The sequence below is a fragment of the Haliotis rufescens genome, unplaced genomic scaffold (assembly GCF_023055435.1).
Source record: "Haliotis rufescens isolate VD_foot unplaced genomic scaffold, xgHalRufe1.0.p SCAF_98, whole genome shotgun sequence".
Lineage (NCBI taxonomy): Eukaryota > Metazoa > Mollusca > Gastropoda > Lepetellida > Haliotidae > Haliotis > Haliotis rufescens.
Window position 1 is genome coordinate 26,609 of NW_025964392.1, and position 23,144 is coordinate 49,752.

At 40.3% G+C, this 23,144-nt stretch overlaps 1 protein-coding gene and 1 long non-coding RNA gene across 2 annotated transcripts; both read left to right on the forward strand.

The window, feature by feature from the left end:
* Nucleotides 1-2,234: 2,234 nt before the first annotated feature.
* LOC125377728 lies at nucleotides 2,235-9,098 on the forward strand. The gene is made up of 3 exons (XR_007219776.1): nucleotides 2,235-2,432; nucleotides 8,573-8,622; nucleotides 8,951-9,098. It is a non-coding gene; the product is annotated as an uncharacterized LOC125377728 (long non-coding RNA).
* Nucleotides 9,099-9,109: 11 nt separating this feature from the next.
* Nucleotides 9,110-22,405, forward strand: LOC124129343 (scavenger receptor class F member 1-like). The gene is made up of 4 exons (XM_048391775.1): nucleotides 9,110-9,179; nucleotides 9,926-10,231; nucleotides 21,789-22,067; nucleotides 22,377-22,405. The coding sequence occupies exons 1-4, from the start codon at nucleotides 9,110-9,112 to the stop codon at nucleotides 22,403-22,405; spliced, it is 684 nt and encodes a 227-aa protein (XP_048247732.1).
* The last annotated feature ends 739 nt before the right edge of the window (nucleotides 22,406-23,144 follow it).

Here is a 23,144-nt window from a genome sequence, read left to right on the forward strand (position 1 = left end):
TACTGAGTGGAGCAGGTGTGTCGTGCCACAGTGTAGTGCGCAGAACGTCGGAGGGTGGACAGGTTACACTGACCTTGTTATCTACTGAGTGGAGCAGGTGTGTCGTGCCACAGTGTAGTGTGCAGAACGTTGTAGGGGTGGACAGGTTACACTGACCTTGTTATCTACTGAGTGGAGCAGGTGTGTCGTGCCACAGTGTAGTGTGCAGAACGTTGTAGGGGTGGACAGGTTACACTGACCTTGTTATCTACTGAGTGGAGCAGGTGTGTCGTGCCACAGTGTAGTGTGCAGAACGTCGGAGGGTGGACAGGTTACACTGACCTTGTTATATTCTGAGTGGAGCAGGTGTGTCGTGCCACAGTGTAGTGTGCAGAACGTTGTAGGGGTGGACAGGTTACACTGACCTTGTTATCTACTGAGTGGAGCAGGTGTGTCGTGCCACAGTGTAGTGCGCAGTACGTTGTAGGGGTGGACAGGTTACACTGACCTTGTTATCTACTGAGTGGAGCAGGTGTGTCGTGCCACAGTGCAGTGCGCAGTACGTTGGTGGGGTGGACAGGCTACACGGACCTTGTTATCTACTGAGTGGAGCAGGTGTGTCGTGCCACAGTGCAGTGCGCAGTACGTTGGTGGGGTGGACAGGCTACACTGACCTTGTCATCTACTGAGTGGAGCAGGTGTGTCGTGCCACAGTGTAGTGTGCAGAACGTCGGAGGGTGGACAGGTTACACTGACCTTGTTATCTACTGAGTGGAGTTGGTGTGTCGTGCAACAGGGTAGTGTGCAGAACGTCGGAGGGTGGACAGATTACACTGACCTTGTTATCTACTCAGTGGAGCAGGTGTGTCGTGCCACAGTGTAGTGTGCAGAACGTTGGTGGGGTGGACAGGTTACACGGACCTTGTTATCTACTGAGTGGAGCAGGTGTGTCGTGCCACAGTGTAGTGTGCAGAACGTTGTAGGGGTGGACAGGTTACACTGACCTTGTTATCTACTGAGTGGAGCAGGTGTGTCGTGCCACAGTGCAGTGTGCAGAACGTTGTAGGAGTGGACAGGTTACACGGACCTTGTTATCTACTGAGTGGAGCAGGTGTGTCGTGCCACAGTGTAGTGGGCAGAAAGTCGGAGGGTGGACAGGCTACACGGACCTTGTTATCTACTGAGTGGAGCAGGTGTGTCGTGCCACAGTGTAGTGTGCAGAACGTTGTAGGGGTGGACAGGCTACACGGACCTTGTTATCTACTGAGTGGAGCAGGTGTGTCGTGCCACAGTGCAGTGTGCATACGTTGTAGGAGTGGACAGGTTACACGGACCTTGTTATCTACTGAGTGGAGCAGGTGTGTCGTGCCACAGTGTAGTGGGCAGAAAGTCGGAGGGTGGACAGGCTACACGGACCTTGTTATCTACTGAGTGGAGCAGGTGTGTCGTGCCACAGTGTAGTGTGCAGAACGTTGTAGGGGTGGACAGGCTACACGGACCTTGTTATCTACTGAGTGGAGCAGGTGTGTCGTGCCACAGTGCAGTGTGCAGAACGTTGTAGGAGTGGACAGGTTACACGGACCTTGTTATCTACTGAGTGGAGCAGGTGTGTCGTGCCACAGTGTAGTGGGCAGAAAGTCGGAGGGTGGACAGGCTACACGGACCTTGTTATCTACTGAGTGGAGCAGGTGTGTCGTGCCACAGTGTAGTGTGCAGAACGTTGTAGGGGTGGACAGGCTACACGGACCTTGTTATCTACTGAGTGGAGCAGGTGTGTCGTGCCACAGTGCAGTGTGCAGAACGTTGTAGGAGTGGACAGGTTACACGGACCTTGTTATCTACTGAGTGGAGCAGGTGTGTCGTGCCACAGTGTAGTGGGCAGAAAGTCGGAGGGTGGACAGGCTACACGGACCTTGTTATCTACTGAGTGGAGCAGGTGTGTCGTGCCACAGTGTAGTGTGCAGAACGTTGTAGGGGTGGACAGGCTACACGGACCTTGTTATCTACTGAGTGGAGCAGGTGTGTCGTGCCACAGTGTAGTGGGCAGAAAGTCGGAGGGTGGACAGGCTACACGGACCTTGTTATCTACTGAGTGGAGCAGGTGTGTCGTGCCACAGTGTAGTGTGCAGAACGTTGTAGGGGTGGACAGGCTACACGGACCTTGTTATCTACTGAGTGGAGCAGGTGTGTCGTGCCACAGTGTAGTGGGCAGAAAGTCGGAGGGTGGACAGGCTACACGGACCTTGTTATCTACTGAGTGGAGCAGGTGTGTCGTGCCACAGTGTAGTGGGCAGAAAGTCGGAGGGTGGACAGGCTACACGGACCTTGTTATCTACTGAGTGGAGTAGGTGTGTCGTGCCACAGTGTAGTGCGCAGAACGTCGGAGGGTGGACAAATTACGCTGGCGGTGCTCTCTGATCCTGACATATTCGTGAAGTAAAGGAATTTAACAAGTAAGTTTATTTCCGGCTAAGAACTGTGTTCCTTTCATTGGTGATGCAAAAGGAAAACACATCGTCTTTGTGATTGTATCTAACACAGAAGTCACGTATGTTCATTGAGAAAAAAAACACTGCAGGGAGAATACACAATGAGGTTCGCAGCCCCGAGTGATTAATTCTCCCTGCAGTGTTTCTTCTGTACGATCGACAACGGCCGCTAGTCGTTTATTTCTTATTTGAGATATCAACATTACGTAGAGCGTCTTTGAGGATGTTCATAAAATGTGCAAACTTTAAAAATAGTTACCTAAATGTTCATAATGATGACTCCCTAATTAACATCCTGCCTCGGCAATGTCGGACAAGTCTATTTGATGAACAGGTGGGTTAAGTTTGGTATTTCACTCAACAATCCTAATGTCGATTATCTATGCCTGTTTTCCTAACACCGATTGTCATATATCTCACACTTTTGGATACGGTGGTTCGATCATTGCGTTTATCTTCGTTCACTACATCTTCGGCGAACAACTCACGAGAGAGTTCCCTCTCTAAAATAACCTCGCCCAATATACGACATGATCACGTTGCGAGCGCATGTTCAAGTATCCAGAAATGACGTCATGATAGAACAATGTTTTATCGTGAAATAAACCACGCCTTCTTCTGTGTTCTTTGTGATTTATCGCGCAGCTATCATATATATAGCAATACAAACCTAGAGTCGCCTGTCTGTATAAAAATATACTTAATGTGATTTTATAATCCCATGATGTCGGACTCATTTGGTTCAACAATACGTACGACATGCACGAACGTCATCCCGTCAGTTTTATAGCTGATGTGATCTACAGTATTCAACATGCGTTGAAATATATATAAACAAGCACCACACAACGATAACCTTCAGCCTGAATCAAAACTTGCGTCGCTATGGCAGGGCCATATGTTCGATCAATAGATCAGGTGTCAACCTAAAGAGAGACCCGAGAAGATCCGGGGTAGAATAGGTCTTCACCAACCCACTCTTGCCGTAAAAGGCGACTAACGGGATCGGATGGTCATCGTATCCCAATTGCGTGGATCGATGTCAATCGCTGGATTGTCTGGTCCAGACTCGATTGTTTACAGACCACCGTCGTATAGCTGGCATATTCCTGAGTGCTGCGTGTAACAACAAACAAACAAAACAAACACTAGCGGACACAGACTATACCACCCATGACATGAACTTTCACTAAGGTCATGTTGACCCCATATATTATCAGCTGTTACAAGTGCACTTCACATGACATTGTTTGATCAGGTCGAATATGGTTAGTTTCGTTTCAAGAGTGTCCATAAATGAAGTCAGGCAGTATGTATCTAAAGGGAGCGGCATTTTAGTAATTTACACTTTCCTGTGATAGGTATTGCTGCCTTCTAGTTTTTACCCGCTTCTGCTATGAACGTTTTCCAAACCCCTGACTAGTTGAGTGACAATGGCGTCATGTGACACGTGCACGTGGTCGACCTCTAACTGTGCAGTTAAACAGGTTTATGAAATATTACGTGTAGTGTATGTGGTGCAAAATGTAATGCAAAGCTCATTTAATTATTTTGGGGTTATAAATTGTAACAACAAAAAGTTGAACAATCGAAATAACGTTTGGATTACAAAAAAAAAAAAAAAAACTGAAATAAGTTTGGAAGAACATTTTTACCATATTCAATATTTGCGTGAAGCTGAAGAAACACATCTGAAAAACAGACAGTTCCACTTTCTGTTCCACTCACTTAGAAACATATATATACACTACGTACTTACACCATGTTAAACCACGTACTTACACCGACAACTTACATAGTACTTACATCATGTACTTACACTGTGTACTTACACTTTGTACTTACATCACATACTTGCACTATATACGTAAACCATGTACTTCCACTGTACCTACACCATGCACTTACAACACGAACGTACACCACGTACATACATTATATACTTACACTGTGTACTCACACTATGTACTTACACCACATACTTACACTATGTACGTAAATCGTGTGCTTACACATGGTAATCTTTCCATCACAAGGGATAAATATTTCAAAGCGTCATCTACAAAGGATGTTTTTAATGAAATACATAATCATTTAATCATCGTTTTTTTTAAGGGAAATATAATTAATTAATTCATTTTGACGTAGAAAGTTATGTATTTCATAAATTGGTAGTATATGAATATCAACTGAGATTGATAGTGGCTATAACCTCAAAGGGGCTTGAAGTAGCGTAAAATTATTATCCCCCTGAGAGGCTATGTAAGCCCACAAAATCCTACAATTCATTTTTTCAAAGGTAGTGTAAGTCCCAATGGTCCCCAGTACGGTGACCTCATTTCAGTTGCTGTGAGATATAGCCCGATCAATAGTCATATTTTATGGTCATATACCAGTTTTAAACATATATCTGTGATAATCCAGTTATTTTACTGCCCTTCGTCAACAGGATTTTATACAGGCTACATATATATTATTAAAGTCAAATTTTGTCTCGTCACGATATGGCTGAAATATTGCCTATGTAAATTTAAATATAAACTCACTCACTCACTCACTTACACATTGTACTTGAACTATGCACTTAAAATGTACTTACACAATGCATTCACACAATATACTCACACCGCTTACTTACAACATGTACTTACAACGGTTACTAACACTGTGTACTTACACCATGTCCTTACACCATGTACTTACACCATGTCCTTACACCATGTACTTACACCATGTACTAACACCATGTACTTACACCATGTACATACACCATGTACTTACACCATGTACATACACCATGTACTTACACCATGTCCTTACACCATGTACATACACCATGTACATACACCATGTACTTACACCATGTACATACACCATGTACTTACACCATGTACATACACCATGTACTTACACCATGTCCTTACACCATGTACATACACCATGTCCTTACACCATGTACTTACAACATGTACATACACCATGTACTTACACCATGTACATACACCATGTACTTACACCATGTCCTTACACCATGTACTTACACCATGTACTTACAACATGTACTTACAACATGTACTTACAACGTTTACTAACACTGTGTACTTACACCATGTACTTACACCATGTCCTTACACCATGTCCTTACACCATGTCCTTACACCATGTCCTTACACCATGTACTTACACCATGTCCTTACAACATGTACTTACAACGTTTACTAACACTGTGTACTTACACCATGTACTTACACCATGTCCTTACACCATGTCCTTACACCATGTCCTTACACCATGTCCTTACACCATGTCCTTACACCATGTACTTACACCATGTCCTTACACCATGTACTTACACCATGTCATTACAACATGTACTTACAACGTTTACTAACACTGTGTACTTACACCATGTACTTACACCATGTCCTTACACCATGTCCTTACACCATGTACTTACACCATGTCCTTACACCATGTCCTTACACCATGTACTTACACCATGTCCTTACACCATGTACTTACAACATGTACTTACACCATGTACTTACACCATGTCCTTACACCATGTCCTTACAACATGTACATACAACATGTACTTACACCATGTCCTTACACCATGTACTTACACCATGTCCTTACACCATGTACTTACACCATGTCATTACAACATGTACTTACAACGTTTACTAACACTGTGTACTTACACCATGTCCTTACACCATGTCCTTACACCATGTCCTTACACCATGTCCTTACACCATGTCCTTACACCATGTCCTTACACCATGTACATACACCATGTCCTTACACCATGCACTTACACTAAGTACATAAACAACATACTTACACCATGTACTGAAACTATGAATTCAAAATATGTACTCACATCATGTACACACACCAATTACATAAACAACATACTTACATCATGCACTTAAACTATGAACTCACACAATGTACTTACATCATGCACTTACACAATGTACTTACACTGTGTACTCACACTTTGTGTTATTCACTCACACTATTGACTTACACCATCTACTTACTGTATGTACTTACCCAATCAGCATACACTGCGTGCTTACACTATGTACTTACGCGAGATAGTTACACTATATACTTACACCATGTACTAACATCATGTAAATACAGCATGTACTAACACAATGTACGACCCATGAAGATCCGGGGTAGAATAGATCTTCAGCAACTCATGCTTGCCGTAAAAGGCGACTATGCCTGTCGTAAGAGGCTACCAACAGGATCGGGTGGTCAGGCTCGCTGACATGGTTGATGCAGGTCATAGATACCAATTGCGTGGATAGATGCTCATGATATCAATCACTTGATTGTCTGGTCAAGGCTCGATTATTTACAGACCGCCGTCATAAAGCTGGAATATTGCTGAGTGTGGCGTTAAACAACAAACCAACCATCTACCAAACACAATGTACATACACCAGATACTTGTGCCATGTATTTACACCACCTACATACACCACGTACTCACACCACGTACTCACACCGCATACGTACACCACGTACTTACACTACGTACTTGCACTACGTACGTACACAACGTTGTTAAACCACATACTCAAACCACGTACACATACCACGTACTTACACAACATTCATATACCACGTACACACAACACGTACATACATACAACATGTACTTACCCCACGTACTCTCACCACATACATACACCACGTAATTACACCACCTACTTACACCACGCACTTGCACCATATACTCACACCACGTACATACACCACGTACTCACACCACGTACACACACCATGTACAAACACCATGTACTCACACCACGTACATATATCGCGTACTTACACCATATTCTTACACCACGTTGTTACACCACATTCTTAAACCACGTACACACACCACGTACATACACCATGTACATACACCGCGTACTCACACCACGTACTTACACCACCTACTTACACCATGTATAAACACCATATACTCACACCATGTACACACACCAAGTACTTACACCACGTACATACCCCACGTACTTACACCACCTACTCGGACCACCTACTTACACTACGTACTCATACCACGTACATACACCACATACGTACACCACGTTTTTAGAACCACGTACTTACGCCACGTACTAACACCATGTGCTTACACCATATACTTACTCTACGTACTTACACCGTGTTCTTACACCACATACATACACCGCGTACACAAACCACGCACACAAACCATGTAAATACACCACATACTCACACCATGTACATACACCACGTACTCACACCACGTGCATACACCACGTACTTACACCACCTACTTACACAACGTACTCACAGTACGTACTTACACCACGTTTTTACACCATGTACACACTCCCCTTACTCCCCCCCTGCACATACACCACGTACTCACACCACGTACATACATCAAATACTTACACTACTTACACACATCACGTACTTACACACCATACTTACACTACGTACTTACACCACGTACACACACCACGTACTTACACATCATACTCTACATACTTACACAACATACTTACACGACGTACTTACACAACGTACTTACACGACATACATACACACTGTTTCTTACACCATGTACGTACACGACGTACTTACAAGACGTACTTACGCACTGAACAAATACACCATGTACATACACCATGTACATACGCCATGCACTTACACGGCGTACTTACAAACTGTACTTACACGACGTACTTACACGACGTTCTTACACACTGTACATACATCATGTACTTACACGACGTACTTACACGACATACTTTCACGACATACTTACACAACGTACTTACACAACGTACTAACAGGACGTACTTACCCACTGTACATACACCCTGTACTTACACGACGTAGTTACAGGCCTTACTTACACAACGTACTTACACCATGTATTTACAGACTATCTAGAGCCTCTGGAGAAATCATGGGAATGTGCTGATTCTGGTTTCATGATGTGGTTGTTATATAACTTCTCTGTAAGTTTGAATGTTGACCTATAGCTGCTTCAGCTTCACAGCACGCTAGTGTCACGTATTATGTTGTTTGTGATACAGAATGGATTCCCTACACGCTGAGATGTTTGGATCGTTGCTGATCATTGTATGTAAGTGCATTTTTCAACTTGTTATGATTATTATTATTATGTAATTATGTTACCGGACTACAGAATCTAGTATTTCCATTGGTAAATCCGTACCACGTGACGAGACAGTACAATTCAGGCTGGCTCAACCGTGAGTTTGTTTTGTGACCTTTGTTATTTTCAATAGACCCGTGTTTGATATATTTCCCGAACAGTGGAATTCGGTTGCCAACAGTAAATGGTCATATGATCCAGAATATGAGTGACCTTGGCTTAACACTGTTTTGACCGACGTGAAGCAGGTCTTCGACCCTTACTACATAACTGCTCATTTAACTGCTGTTTTCAGTTTCTGCAGTACAGGGTGTCACGGTGTGCGAGTGGGGCAAGTATGGACACAACTGTGACCGACTTTGTTCAGAATACTGTGGACTTCATCCTGGCAGAAACCTTCGACCCTGCCACAAAGATACTGGGAAGTGTTTGCAAGGGTGTGTTCGTGGTCGACATGGTGCCCAGTGTGATCAACGTTGTTGTCAGAACTGCATCAGCACCATCTGCAATCAAGGCAACGGGGGGTGCACCATCGGATGTATAGATGGATACATTGGATATTTCTGTAACATAACAACAGGTACACAGACACAGACAACGGTACACAGACACAGCTCTATACACAAATTCTGATATCAGTGTTTTCATGATACCTATTTTATCTCGCAACTTCATATCTCAGATTAATTTGGTAAAACAACACAATTGACTCTCAAAAACAAACAATCTATTAATGACATGTATACAATCGAAAATCATGTTTCTTTCATTACTTAATCGAAGATGTCACAAAATTCTACCATAACCAACATTGTTTTACTGCACAAAACCCTGCATTCAGGAGTACAACATGTTAACATCAACAATACATCTGTGGTGTAGAATAATGGTTCAAGTGCATGCATGTCTAAACACACCCAATTGTTTCCACTTTTCGTGTTTCTTGTCATACGAAGAAAATTTATATGAACAACTATGAACATATTATCCTTTTTCTCTGTTGAGGGGATTATTGTTCTGTCTTCAGTTAAGATTAACTTTCAAGTAATGGTTAATAGACAACATTTCATGAAACGGTTTTCATTGAGGAGACTTTTGCAGGACTTTCTGCACGAGAATGTGGATTACCTTTCAATATAATTATATTTATGAGTTGAAAACACAAAAATTCACACAAGGGAGTAACTCTTTTCTCTTTCAAATTTAATGCAACAACTATTGTCCACATTAATTTGAAAGGAACTTATCTTTTTTTAACTTCTGCTTTCAGTTCCTGCAGTACAGGGTATCCCGGTGTGCGAGTGGGGCAAGTATGGACACAACTGTGACCGACTATGTTCAGATCACTGTGGAGTTCATCCTGGCAGAAACCTTCGACCCTGTGACAAAGATACTGGGAAGTGTTTGCAAGGGTGTGTTCGTGGTCGGCATGGTGACCACTGTGATCAACTTTGTAGCCCCAACTGCATCAGCGCCATCTGCAACCAAGGCAACGGGGGGTGTACCATCGGGTGTATAGATGGATACATTGGATATTTCTGTAACATAACAATGCGTACACAGATACAGACAACAGGTACACAGATACATCTTCTTTGATAGGTATTTAGAAGTAGGAGTACGGATAAGATTTTATGGATGAACAACTTCTTTCGCTGTAGGTTCTAACACCGTTATCAAGCAAGTGATATCCAGAGCGTGGATATCGCTGGCTTGATAACGGTGTTTGAACCTACACCGAAACGTTGCTCTCAATTGTAATAAAGAAGTGGTTCATCCATAAATTCTTATCCTTTCTTACACATTATACAGTTCTCTATCATATAATGGGGCAGGTTTGTCAGCAGGATATAGCCAACGGAAAATAACGATATCCATTGGGGTCATATACAGATAGAGATGCAAATATCAAAGGTCAAATAGGGACTACTTTCAGTGTTCGCAAACAAACATGGCGTCACCCTTGAAACTCGACGACCGAATCAGAATTAGCCATCAGGAATCTGGAGAAACTACAGGGATAATTGTCATCATCAAAAGAATATTCTAACATACTGAAAATCAGTGTCTGACTGTGACGTAGCTAAGGCATTTCACATGTTGTGGCAACTTTGGAGATATAAATTGCGAAACTATTTTCTGAGTGCACCAGCCAAGTGGGGTCAGTTTTCATCTGGGCTTGTAGACCTCTGCGGTTTGGAACCTTTTCCACATATTAAAACAGTGGATTTTGCCGAAATATGTTCAATTGTAAACTTGTTTTGTCGCTGTGGGTACATCTGACTACACTTCGTAACGTTGTGATAGAACAGACTGTCAACACCCTCTGACTGTGGCCGTGACGTTTCATAGACTAGAGTTATAGTGGCTTCCCTTGAGGTTTTAGTGGGATTATATTAGCTACGTCACTGTCGGACTGACACAACACTTACCCTCCGTCGTTGTATATATTCATGCCCACCTTCCAGGAAAACTCGCAATGTTTAGGTAATGTTTGTGAGAGATGGAAAGAGTTTTCGAGCATAAAACTGAAGAGTGACATTAAATGATAAATAGGTTATCATGTTTGTGTGTTTGGGGATGGTAAATATCTTGTTTACCACTGTGATCTACTTTGTAGCCAGAACTCCATCCACAGCAAAAAAAATGCAGTTTCCGGTATCCGGATACCTGCCGGATACCACCGGACACTTACCCAAAACGCGTCCGGGTATCCGGTGGCAGATACCTTGCCGGATACCAGATCTGTGGTATCCGGCATGGACACCTCACCGGAAAGTATGTCACCTGGAATCCGGGTATCCGGCACCGGATACCTCACCGGATACCTCAATCTGGGTGTCCAGGGATCCGGCACCGGATACCTCATTCCGAGTTTCCAAAAACATGTCACAATTTGGGGGTGCATTTTGTTCAATTAAGTGTGAAACACCTAAAAATATATTGGAAACTAACCATGAAAATTGAACATTGCTGAAGGTATCCGGCAGGTATCCGGCAGGTATCCGGATGCAATTTTTCGAGATGTCTTTCTCCTAACAAATAATGTTAGCCTGGGCATAGCAGATAGCTGTAGTAATATTCTGTGTTATTTTAGTTGTAAATAGCCCCTTGAAGTTGAGATCTATGGGCATGTACTTTTGGTGAAAACATTTTTCAAGTTCATATATATTTCAATTTAGATGTTCAGCGTATTAAATGAAAAGCATTCAGTCCTGGTATGATGGTATCCTTACATATCATCTTCATATTCCCAGTTTGTTTTAGCCTAGTGGTTGAAGCATTCGATTCACCACATCGGTACATTGCTTGGTGTCACCCATCATAATATTGTTTGAATTTTGCTCATAAAGTGGCATGACACCATACTCACTCTGACAAAAAAATGAAAGTCATTGGCTATGTGCTCACTTGGGCCTTTGTTCCTGGTGAGATTAAAAGATTATTTTGGAACTGTATCAATACTTGTTACATCTTGACAGACGAGTTTCATTGAAGTTCGAAACAGAATATCATTAACCCAAATGGGTGCATAAGACTAATGGCATCCACAGAAAACACCTAATAAAGTACTGGTACATAAAAATATCAATGTAACTTTTCTACTGACATGGAACTAAAAACTTCGTTCAGTGAGCTGTATTAATTGTAGGAAAACATTCAGGGCATTAGTATATTTGATATATGTTAGCACCTATGTTATGAATGATCAATATCATATTTCTTTAAAGAAGCAAAACAAAAAAATTGTTAAGATAAAAAATCATATTTATTGATTTTATGACATTTCATTGGTTCAGTAACCAGAGGTGTTTGCAAGAACATTCAAAAACAGAAACAGATGCTTCAATGCCATTTTCTAAATAAACAAATTAGTCAAATCTCAGAAGAATTTCAAGGTAGAAGAATATCTAAAGTCAATTATGTTTGTGCAGTAAACCACAAAAGTCATTCAGATTTGTATAGTCAGCGTCAGTGTACACCACATAAACAGTCTCACTGCTGTGGTATTGATTCCTTTAGACTTGATTAATGTCGTAATAAAACAACCTACAGAATCACACTGATGTGGCATTATTCATTCAGAATCATCACTTTCTGAGGTGAACCTGTTAGTTGTTCTGGGGAGGATTATTCATCATCCGGAGAGTCCTTTCTATGACTTGTCTGATCTGGTGTCATTGTGAAATCCAGGTGCCTGAAACAATTTATAACATCTATAAAAGCTTGTTATTAAAAATATAAGAAACACACATATATTGACAAAGGGTAAAAATTTGGTTTCTCAATGAGTAAGGTAATGACAATTTATCAAGCAACTGTTAACCAAACCATGTTAACCAATGTAAAAAAGCCATAGCAAACAGTAAATTGTACAGAAAATACAAAATTGTAATTGATCTTCTGAAAACAATTCCTGTAGTGCCATAAGGCAGGCTCACCTGAATTTTTCTCAAATGTTTGCATTACATCAAAACATAAGGAAAGGTAAACAAGGCAATGCAAATTGCATAAAATAGGTTCTTATACATAAAAACAGAACTAAAGTATTTGACGTAATAAGCGCCTCGCTCTAATAAGCGCCCATGGGAATATTTGCTAATATATTGGCTAGTGAACAATCCCAATTAGGACCCTTTCCAATTAATCAATGTATACAAGACTTATTTATTTGCGTATAATACACACTTGTGTGTGATATGCATTATCATATTTTTATCATTTATCCTATCTTTAATTCAGATTAACAATAACGGCAAAAACTGCCAAATATATTGGTCAAGTGTAATCATAATTTAAGTAGTTCTATTTGGTTTTGGAACTTTTCAAGGGTAATTGTAAATCATTTGATTGTTATAAAGTTACACAGTATTGCATCTATCGTCTGTTTCTAAATACATTGGAACCTATCTTTGACTTGTGTGACATAATTGAATCATACCCCAAGTTCATTATGCATTGTTATGCATCTGCACAGAGTGGTCAAAGTCCTTGTCACACACATAGTTTGCTACAAGGCAGAATCCAATAAGTACAGTTGAGACATCAGGCTGTATCCAGACAAACTGTCTGATAACCTCAAGTATGGTCTTGGTCGCATCAAGGGATGTAGCTAATCCTAAATAAACATTAAACAAGTGACATAATCTCTTCTACAGAACACTTGATCAAAGCCTGCCCCACCTTAGATGTTTATCATCACGTTACGCTCACAACAGCTCATTAGCAAGATGAGCTCAATGTCAACTCATGGTGGATTAGGGATTAACAGGGCAATTAGTGTCAGGTGGGTATTATCACTTGCAATTGTCTGTTAATTACTTAATTGAGTAGTGACGGCTTAATTAGTTTCCAACCACACTGACTGTTATGCTACTTATCAAGCCAGTTTACTGGTAACATGTGTCTGTGGACCAAGGAAATGTATCATGCCAGATACTTAAAAAGTTCTACTCATAAGTAATAAAATAATGACAGTTTTGATATGCAATTCTCCCTACAAAGACATTTAACATTTGATATACATAAACTGTCTGTTGAAACTATGATGATGCTTATATACAAGTCGCACTAAACAACCTATTCATATACTGGTACCTAGCCAAACAAACATAATTTTTTTTATCTGTATGCACATGCTTGTACACATATACCTCTACTGGCATATCACATACAAACAATCATTAGATGGATGTAATCTTTCAAAAATATTTTACATACAAAAACAAGTGAACAGATTCTGTAATAGCATGGTTAATATTGGGAGATGTTTTAGCATTTCCATTTTCACAGAATCGAAGGCATATCCTTTCATGACTCAGATCAGCTTGTAGTGATTTAAATTCACATAAAACTGATTCATGTCAAATGACCTATCCCGCATGTGTGGGACCTGTTATAAAAATACCATTCATTACTTATTTGTGTGTCCAAATTATGCTATTATTAGAAATAATAGGTATTATGATACAGCATGGATATGATATAAGAAAGCTTTATATGGAATTGTTGAAAATTATGTACAGGAAAACATTGAAATAAATCAATCAATACGTGCATTTATCTCAGAATCTGGTACATTTAATCAATATGGACTTCTCCTTCATTATCTACTTATAATCAGATGATTACATTATTGCTCAACTGATAGTTTGCAATAGTATAGAATTAGTATTTTATTAATACTTATTTTGTATTTCAGCATCATTTAGATAAGCCATCGGCTTGTTTGCAAATCCAGTTCACTATAAAAAAAATATATGTTTAAAACACATGTAGAACATATTGCAATAGTTAAGACCCGAAAAGAAGTTATGTGTAGGATCTTCAAAATGGTATCCACAAGAGCATGTTGTAGAATCATGTTGGTGTTTGTTGTTTAACTCTGCACTCAGCCATATTCCAGCTATATGACGGCGGTCTGTAAATAATCAAGTCTGGACCAGTCTATCCAGTGATTGACATCATGAGCATCGATCCACACAATTGGGATACAATGACATGGATCAACCAAGTCAGGGAGCCTGATCACCCGATCCATTAAGTTATCTGTCACAACTAGCATAGGTTGATCATGTTTATGGGGACTAACTTCAACCTGGAATCCCCACGTGAGTAAGTATGCGGCTGTTAGCTTTGTTTGATGTTTAACGCCACACTCAGCAATATCGCAGCTATGTGGCAGGAATCAAACCTGGGTCTTCAGCACGAAGAGTGAACGCTTCAACCGCTAGGCTACCCCACCACCAAAAATTCCCCCATGATAAAGTTGTCATCATGGTTATTGTTCAACTAGTTCAAGTGAAAATGTTCATACCCTTAAAATGTCTTTTCTTCCACTTCACGATGATCTCTGATGCAAAACTTCCCTGTTATTAAAGCTGTTCTTGATTCTTCACATCTGGAAAAATATGTTGAGGCTATTAATCATTCTCACAGAGTACAGGGAGTATATGAAATAAGACAGTGAGTCACATTAGCATACAAATTATCCAGTTAAAGTAAACATATTTCTACATTATATACATAAGCAAATACTAACATATGATAGACAGGCTACTTGTCATATAAAAATATAATTATACATTTACTTACATGTTGGCTATAAAAGTTAATGTGTCACATGTGACAGGCTTACATGTGGTAAATTACTTTAATACGTGATCATTGTAATATTCACATATTCCTTACCTTAATGTGTCACTTCAGCTGCCAGCATGACCTCAGCTGCAATCTCAATTTTTGGCCAGTTTTGACGAAATGACCGATCGTGTTCAGTGTATAAGCTGGGCCTCGTCTCTAATATAACTTGGCGCAAGTTGACGACGCGCATAGAGAGCCGGGGACCAGCTTATGTCGTGTTAACCTGGTTCCCGGCTCCCTATGCGCGTCGTCAACTTGCGCCAAACAATAATGTGATATTAGAGACGGGGCCCAGCTTGGTGTTAACCCGGAACAAGCCATTTTACCCATATTCCCCTACGGTCCAGGGCGCCATTTTAGAACATGGATGTAAACAAACCTCGTGTATCGATATACACTGTGATTCTTGATTACGATAAGCTTACCTCGTGTATCGATACATTGTTCTCATTCACCTCCACCACGGAAATGCCGGCCGAAGTTCCTCTCAGCCATCCACAACGCGGAAGTCAACAGTATTTGGAAAGGCGATTGGCATTGCCAGGTACGTAGCAGGGCTTCGAGGCCTTATGATTTCTGTGCAGAGATCTTATGGAACGGATTGATGTAGATATTTTCCTGCTCTACATACTTTACCGTAAACGCCAAGGGTCCTTTTTTTAGTATTATGGTCAACTGTTTGTTAGCATAAGAGGCGTAATGGATTTGTGGTCAAAACAAGATGATCCAAATTAAATCCGCTTTTTTATGGATAATGAAGAAAAGTACCAAGATCTAGGAACGATTATTAACTCTTAACTTTCGTGGGATGCTAATACAGATTATAATTTACAATAATGGCCACCAAAGACTTTATTTTTTTAACGCTTAGGATATTGTTATAATTACACTGTTATGTCCTTGTTTTGTATAAGCTTCATAACTTAATCATTCAATATTTCATGGAATGACTCTGACCTTGGCGAGGATCTTTTTTGCAACAAGTGATTCCTTATGTAAAGTGTATGTTGAATGACCCTGGCTTTGTTGTCAAATAATTGTTTGACAGTTGTTAAATATGGGGTTATGTTTTATCTCTGAATGTTTGGGATGAAATATTTTAATAAGGACAGTTCTAAGTTGGAAACTCAACTGGGGCCTTTTCAATTGAATTCAATGTACAGCATGTACAGTTTGGACATTTCTCTAATGTGAATGCTACTTATGTTTGCAGAATGTCTGGATGAATGAATGAGTCAGTCATCTGCACAGCATCAATGGAAAAAGGGAAGCAATGAGGAACAAGAGAAGAGTAGCAGTGAGTGGTAAATATTTGAAATTATTCTGTTTGGTTCATCATGTTCATGTAGCTATTCTGCAAATATTTCTTCAGTTTGCTTGTTCTTTATCACCTGTTGGCATGGATGGCCTAATTATCAAAGGCACTACAACTTGCTGTGCATAGTTGCATCTCTTGGGCTTGACAGAAACCGATGGTCGTGGGTTTGAATCGAGGGTAGCATCATACACTTGCTTGTGGGTTTCATCAAAGTGGTAAACATGTAAGACCTGCATCACTTCGGGCTTTCTTCCCACATCAAGCTTACATGCCATGATATAACTGGAATACTGTTCAAAGAGGCGTTAAACCCAATTCACTCATTTAACACCACATCCAGCAATAGTTCGGCTAAATGACAAGGATTATAAATTAATCAAATCTCAAATCTCAACTAGACAAACCAGAGATTAATGTTATGAGCTCGATCCAGACGCACCGATGATGACTGTTATGGACAACATCCCATGTTATTGGGTACGATTACGAGCTTTCAATGAGCCCACTTGCTACCTCATCTATTACTTTGGCTTGTATGGCAAGCATAGGTTGCTAGGAACATTTTTAAGAGATGTCAGTTAATGATTGTTTCAACTCATCAGCATGGAACAATATATATCTCAAATGTTTGGTATATAACAAAACTCAAAGATGATAAATTAAGTGAATTTGCTGCCTTTTATCTGTAAGTACATGTTGCAACAATTCTTTTCTTTTGCTACAATCTTTATACATAATTTTGCAGAAACTGAAGTCCAGCTTGAGATACCCGGGTGACAGGTTGACAGTCTGGAAGGACCCTTCCAGATATCCGAAGTGATTGGCAGACAGCGATGAGGAGAGTCCTGTTATTTCAATGGGAGCCTACCGAGAAGTTATATGCCAATTGACACTGGGACACACTCACAAAGGGTGGTCAGGCAAATGGGAGAAGACCAACCAATGCCAAGTCGGAGTGGGATCCTTCAAGGACGTTGAAGAAATTATTGTCTTTGGCCATGTGGTAATCACTTGAAAGGAATGATGTTTGCGACTACTTGTCTATAAATGTGGACCCAAACACCAAATAGAATGTTCACAATTCTACTAACACAATGCAACAGGGATAGAGCCCATCTGGCCTCCCCTCATCCTGGTTCCTGTTTTTCCATGGCAATATAGAAGGAAAAGGATGTTTGAGGGCAAGTAACTCTGAACTGGTGAGCATGGTCTGCTGATGCTTTCAAGCGAACAGTTATCCCGCTCTGTTATGAGTATTGAAGAATAGGAGGAAAGTGCATACTGCATCAGGAACCATTATATGAACACTGTTCAATGTGTGATATATGCATATAAATAAAAGAAATTGATAATTTGTTTGTTGTTTGTTTCTTTAGCCAGCTGTGTAAATGGGGATTTTCCAATATTTTGCCTCAATTTGATAGCCACAGTTATCGTATAAAACCATGCATTGCTTGGACATCTTTGGAATAACACATTGATCTGCTATGTCAAAGGTCAATGTCACAGCCAGACAAAAAAATTGTTAATGGCCAAACTCTTCCTTAGGGCAGGGATAGAAGTTGGCAACAGGTCATACACTTACTTTTTATCCCCCGGCATATAATACGGGGGATATAGTGATCAGCCTGTCTGTCCGTCTGTCCGTCCGTAATCATTTCCTTTTCCGGGGCAGGATTCCCAAACCATTCAGTGTATTTGATCGAAACTTGGCAACTCTTATCAGGCACATACTGAAGTGGTGCCTTTTGATATTTTGGGATTTTTCTAATTTTTATTTTTTTAAATTTTTATGGAATGAAGTTGGACATAGACTCAATTGGGGATGGGGTTCGTTTCCGGGGCAGAATTCGAAAACCATTCAGTGTATTTGATCGAAACTTGGCAAAGCTATCATGCACATACTGAAGTGGTGCCTTTCAAATTTTGGGATTTTTCTAATTTTTTTTTTTTTTTTTTTTAATGGAATCAAGTTGGACATAGACTCAATTGGGGATGAGGTTCATTTCTGGGGCAGAATTCGAAAAACATTCAATGTATTTGATCGAAACTTGGCATTCATATGGATGCGACCATGGTGGATCTTTTGTGGGTAAACAATGTATGCTTCTGAAAGAACATTCAACTGTTGACTCATTACATACAGAAATGCACTAGTGGTTACTTTACAGACAGCTGCCGGGGGGATATGTCATCTTTCTGATGACTCTTGTTCTCTAATGTGCCTTTTCCCGCAGAAGTCTAAATAACTCTTATACACATAGTTGTATATCATTGTCATATGTTTCTCAATATTACACTGAATGAAGCACTTTACAATTGTTTTTGAAATAGTCGCAACTGATATTGAAGGTCAAATTAGCTTTCAATGTCTTTCAGTAAAAATGTTCACAGTAACTGAGGAACAGCTCTCTGTAGTGTGATGAAATCTGGTACATGTCACCCTCAGAGTGAGGCATATTGTGTTTCAAACTTAAATGAAGCTGGTATGCTCATAACAAGTACTTGTACCTTTACAAATAATCATATTATCATCTCACTAGGACCAAAGGCCCAAGTGAGCACACAGTCGCTGAGTTTATACTTTCACTCAGAATAATCTGGAAGTCTGAACATGAAATTTAAGGATATCATCATACATGTATTAGAACTGATGTTTGTTCATTAAACAGCTTAACATCTAAAAAGAATTATAGATGAAATTGAAAAAAATTGTCTTCTCCAAAAGTACATGGCCATAGATCTCAACTTTAAGGGGATATTTACAACTAAAATGACACAGAATATTACTACAGCTATCTGATATGCCCAGGCTAACATTATTTACCAGAAATAAGACATCTCGAAAAATTACATCCGGATACCTGCCGGATACCTGCCGGATACCTTCAGCAATGTTCAATTTTCATGGTTAGTTTCCAATATATATTTAGGTGTTTCACACTTAATTGAACAAAATGCACCCCCAAATTGTGACATGTTTTTGGAAACTCAGAATGAGGTATCCGGTGCCGGATTCTTGGTATCCGGTGCGGATCCTTGGACACCCAGATTGAGGTATCCGGTGAGGTATCCGGTGCCGGATACCCGGATTCCAGGTGGCATACTTTCAGGTGAGGTGTCCATGCCGGATACCACGGATCTGGTATCCGGCAAGGTATCTGCCACCGGATACCCGGACGCGTTTTGGGTAAGTGTCCGGTGGTATCCGGCAGGTATCCGGATACCGGAAACTGCATTTTTTTTGCTGTGATCAGCACCACGTGCAATCAGCGCAACGGGGGACGTACCCTCGGGTGTATAGCTGGATACAGTGAATATTTCTGTAACAAAACAACAGGTTCACAGACACAGACAACATGTACGCAGTTCTACAATTCTATAAACAGATCCTGATAAGTTATGTGTAGGGGGTAAGTCAGAACAGAGGTACTTTTTTTATAGATGTTGAGAAGATGGCATACAGAAGATTGACAGCTCCTAGTTTCATAATACTATATGGATATTAGATGTAAATGTACATCACGTTTTGACATAATCCAACATTAATTTTGGGTTGATTTTAAACCAATAGATAATTCATGATTACGTGATGTAACATGTGAACTCCTCACTAAAGTGCGCTCCAATAGTGACACCCTATATGCAAGGGAAATTACGAGGGCCTTGTATGACCGCTTTCTTTTAATGAGAAATGTTAATGTACACGAGTGTGACTTATATTTATTCTGCGATTGCACTGACTGTACTTATGGCATACTTATAAAGCGATACTGTCTTCTATGACATGATAACATGTCATACAGTATTCTTACAAAACTTTACGTTAATCCAACTCATTGGCCTCGTGGATAAAACATCTTCCTATTAGAATATACTTAAAGGGGGGCTATTGTCTGTAATGTCTCAACATAAATAACGTGCAATATTGTGCTATATTTCACGTCATTACAACACTGGGTGGTTTAGAGCGAGTAAGAACAGAGTATTTGAAGATTTAGACACAGTGTTGATTAGCTTACAGACACAAACTATTTTGTACTGAATGCAAAGAAGAAACATGTTCTGTTTTAATACTAAGTGAAATTGTCAATTATACCAAGTTTATACAGACATGTTTGTGTGGTGATTATTCTGTGGATTAGTTTGCATTGACAATCTCTCAACCCGTCGGCTGTTTTCTATTGTATATTTTTAATCTTCGTAAAATGCTCTGTTAAATATTCAGGTTTACCAAGTTTCCCATTTGCTGAATGCATGGTCTGTTCAAGCTTGTATGTTATAACATGATCAGCTGTGTATCAATCGGCTTGATATTCAGCTAACTGTATCAGTTTTATTTTCTGTAACAGCTTATATCATGACCTTTGACGTCAGCAACAATAGTGGTGTATGATCAGATCCTTGACTTTTATTTATTATTCACAAAAAGTGAATCTAAAAGCTAAAAATGGGGCATGATTCTGTCTATATTCATGATCAATTAGCACCATAGTTGAATGGTGGGCTCACGGCAGTACGATCACGCTGATAAATGCCTCCCTCTCGTGTATTACCATTGACTGCTACTAATGGATTGCATTAAATGGGATGTGAGCCGTCGATATGTACTTACATGTATATACAGACGTTTTAACATGTAGTGTTCTCACAAGCTGTGTCTGTGTTGCAGTGACCACTACCTACAGACCATGTGACTGGGGCAGATTTGGGGAAACATGCGATCAAGCCTGTCCTCCAGGTTGTGCCCTGGGTTCCGACAGAAACACCAACTACTGTCAGACTGGCACTGGAACGTGCACTCGGGGATGTCGGCGTGGTTGGCATGGCGACCGATGTGAAAAGCTGTGTGGCTGGAACTGCATTGCGGACACCTGTCATCAAGGAAGTGGGCATTGTACCCATGGGTGCAGAGGTAGATATACAGGAGAGTTCTGTGAAGCAGAAAAAGGTAAATAGGTGGAACCCAATCACGGAACCATCCTGCTGAGTGACTGCAGCTTGAGAAGCGTCAAGTAGAGTTAGGCTCTCGAGGCCAGATAATGAAAAAAATAATACTTGTTCAATTAGACAAAAGAATATTAAAATTTCAATATAGTGAAAATCGTATGTTTCAAATACAAAATCTGCTGAATGTAAGCCATTGAATGTTTACCTTAAATATCTAATATGTATTCTACTTATTCCCATATAGTATTCTGTTACAGGTGAGGGGCACAAAGGACAGACTAATTAGTCATGTTGTGGTTGTCTGTTACAGGTGAGGGGCACAAAGGACAGACTTATTAGTCATATTATGGTTGTCTGTTACAGGTGAGGGGCACAAAGGACAGACTTATTAGTCATATTATGGTTGTCTGTTACAGGTGAGGGGCACATTAGACACCCTAATTAGTCATTTTGTGTTTGTTGCAGATAAGGGGCACTTTACACTGGGTATGCAGTTCATGTCGATGTTACTGGTGATCTTTATCTTTTCGACAATTTGTTGCTGGAGGAGGTGAGTTTACTTTGTCTGGGTCGGGTTCTAACCTCACACTACTTCAGCATCTAGTTTATGATCAACTCATTTTGTTCAGCGTAACTTTGACATATTTTACATTGGTAAAATGATGTACTAGAATCTACAAGGTTTCAGTTGTACAAACACACGAATGTTACTCTATATTTTCTATGATGCCATCCTTATTAGTAATGGCAATTGTATCCGGTCGTTCACTGATGACAATTTAAATTCAGCACAAGACATGGTTTTATGGAAATGTGAATATGTTTTTGAGGAAATGTCAAGCAGGTGCCCTGTGTTTTATGAAGCAAATCTCTTTGCAGTCCACGATGTAGAAGAACGTTTGACAAAGGGTTTACGTGGCTGATAAGAAGGTAATTCCCATGAAGACCTGTTCTTTAAAGCATGCGGTAGTATCTTCTCTAAATGATTGTTAGAAGTGTTGCTGAAGAGGTGGTAAGTAAGTTTGGTTTATAGTAGTTCAGTTATATCATGGCGTGTCGGCTTGATATGGGAGTAAAG

Bases quoted from the DNA above. Each gene is read 5' to 3' on its own strand.
- LOC124129343 (XM_048391775.1), top strand. From the start codon at position 9,110: ATGGTGCCCAGTGTGATCAACGTTGTTGTCAGAACTGCATCAGCACCA. The intron at 9,180-9,925 runs GTGCACCATCGG...TTCTGCTTTCAG, and splicing joins TGCAATCAAGGCAACGGGGG to TTCCTGCAGTACAGGGTATC. The intron at 10,232-21,788 runs GTACACAGATAC...TCTGTGTTGCAG, and splicing joins TACACAGATACAGACAACAG to TGACCACTACCTACAGACCA.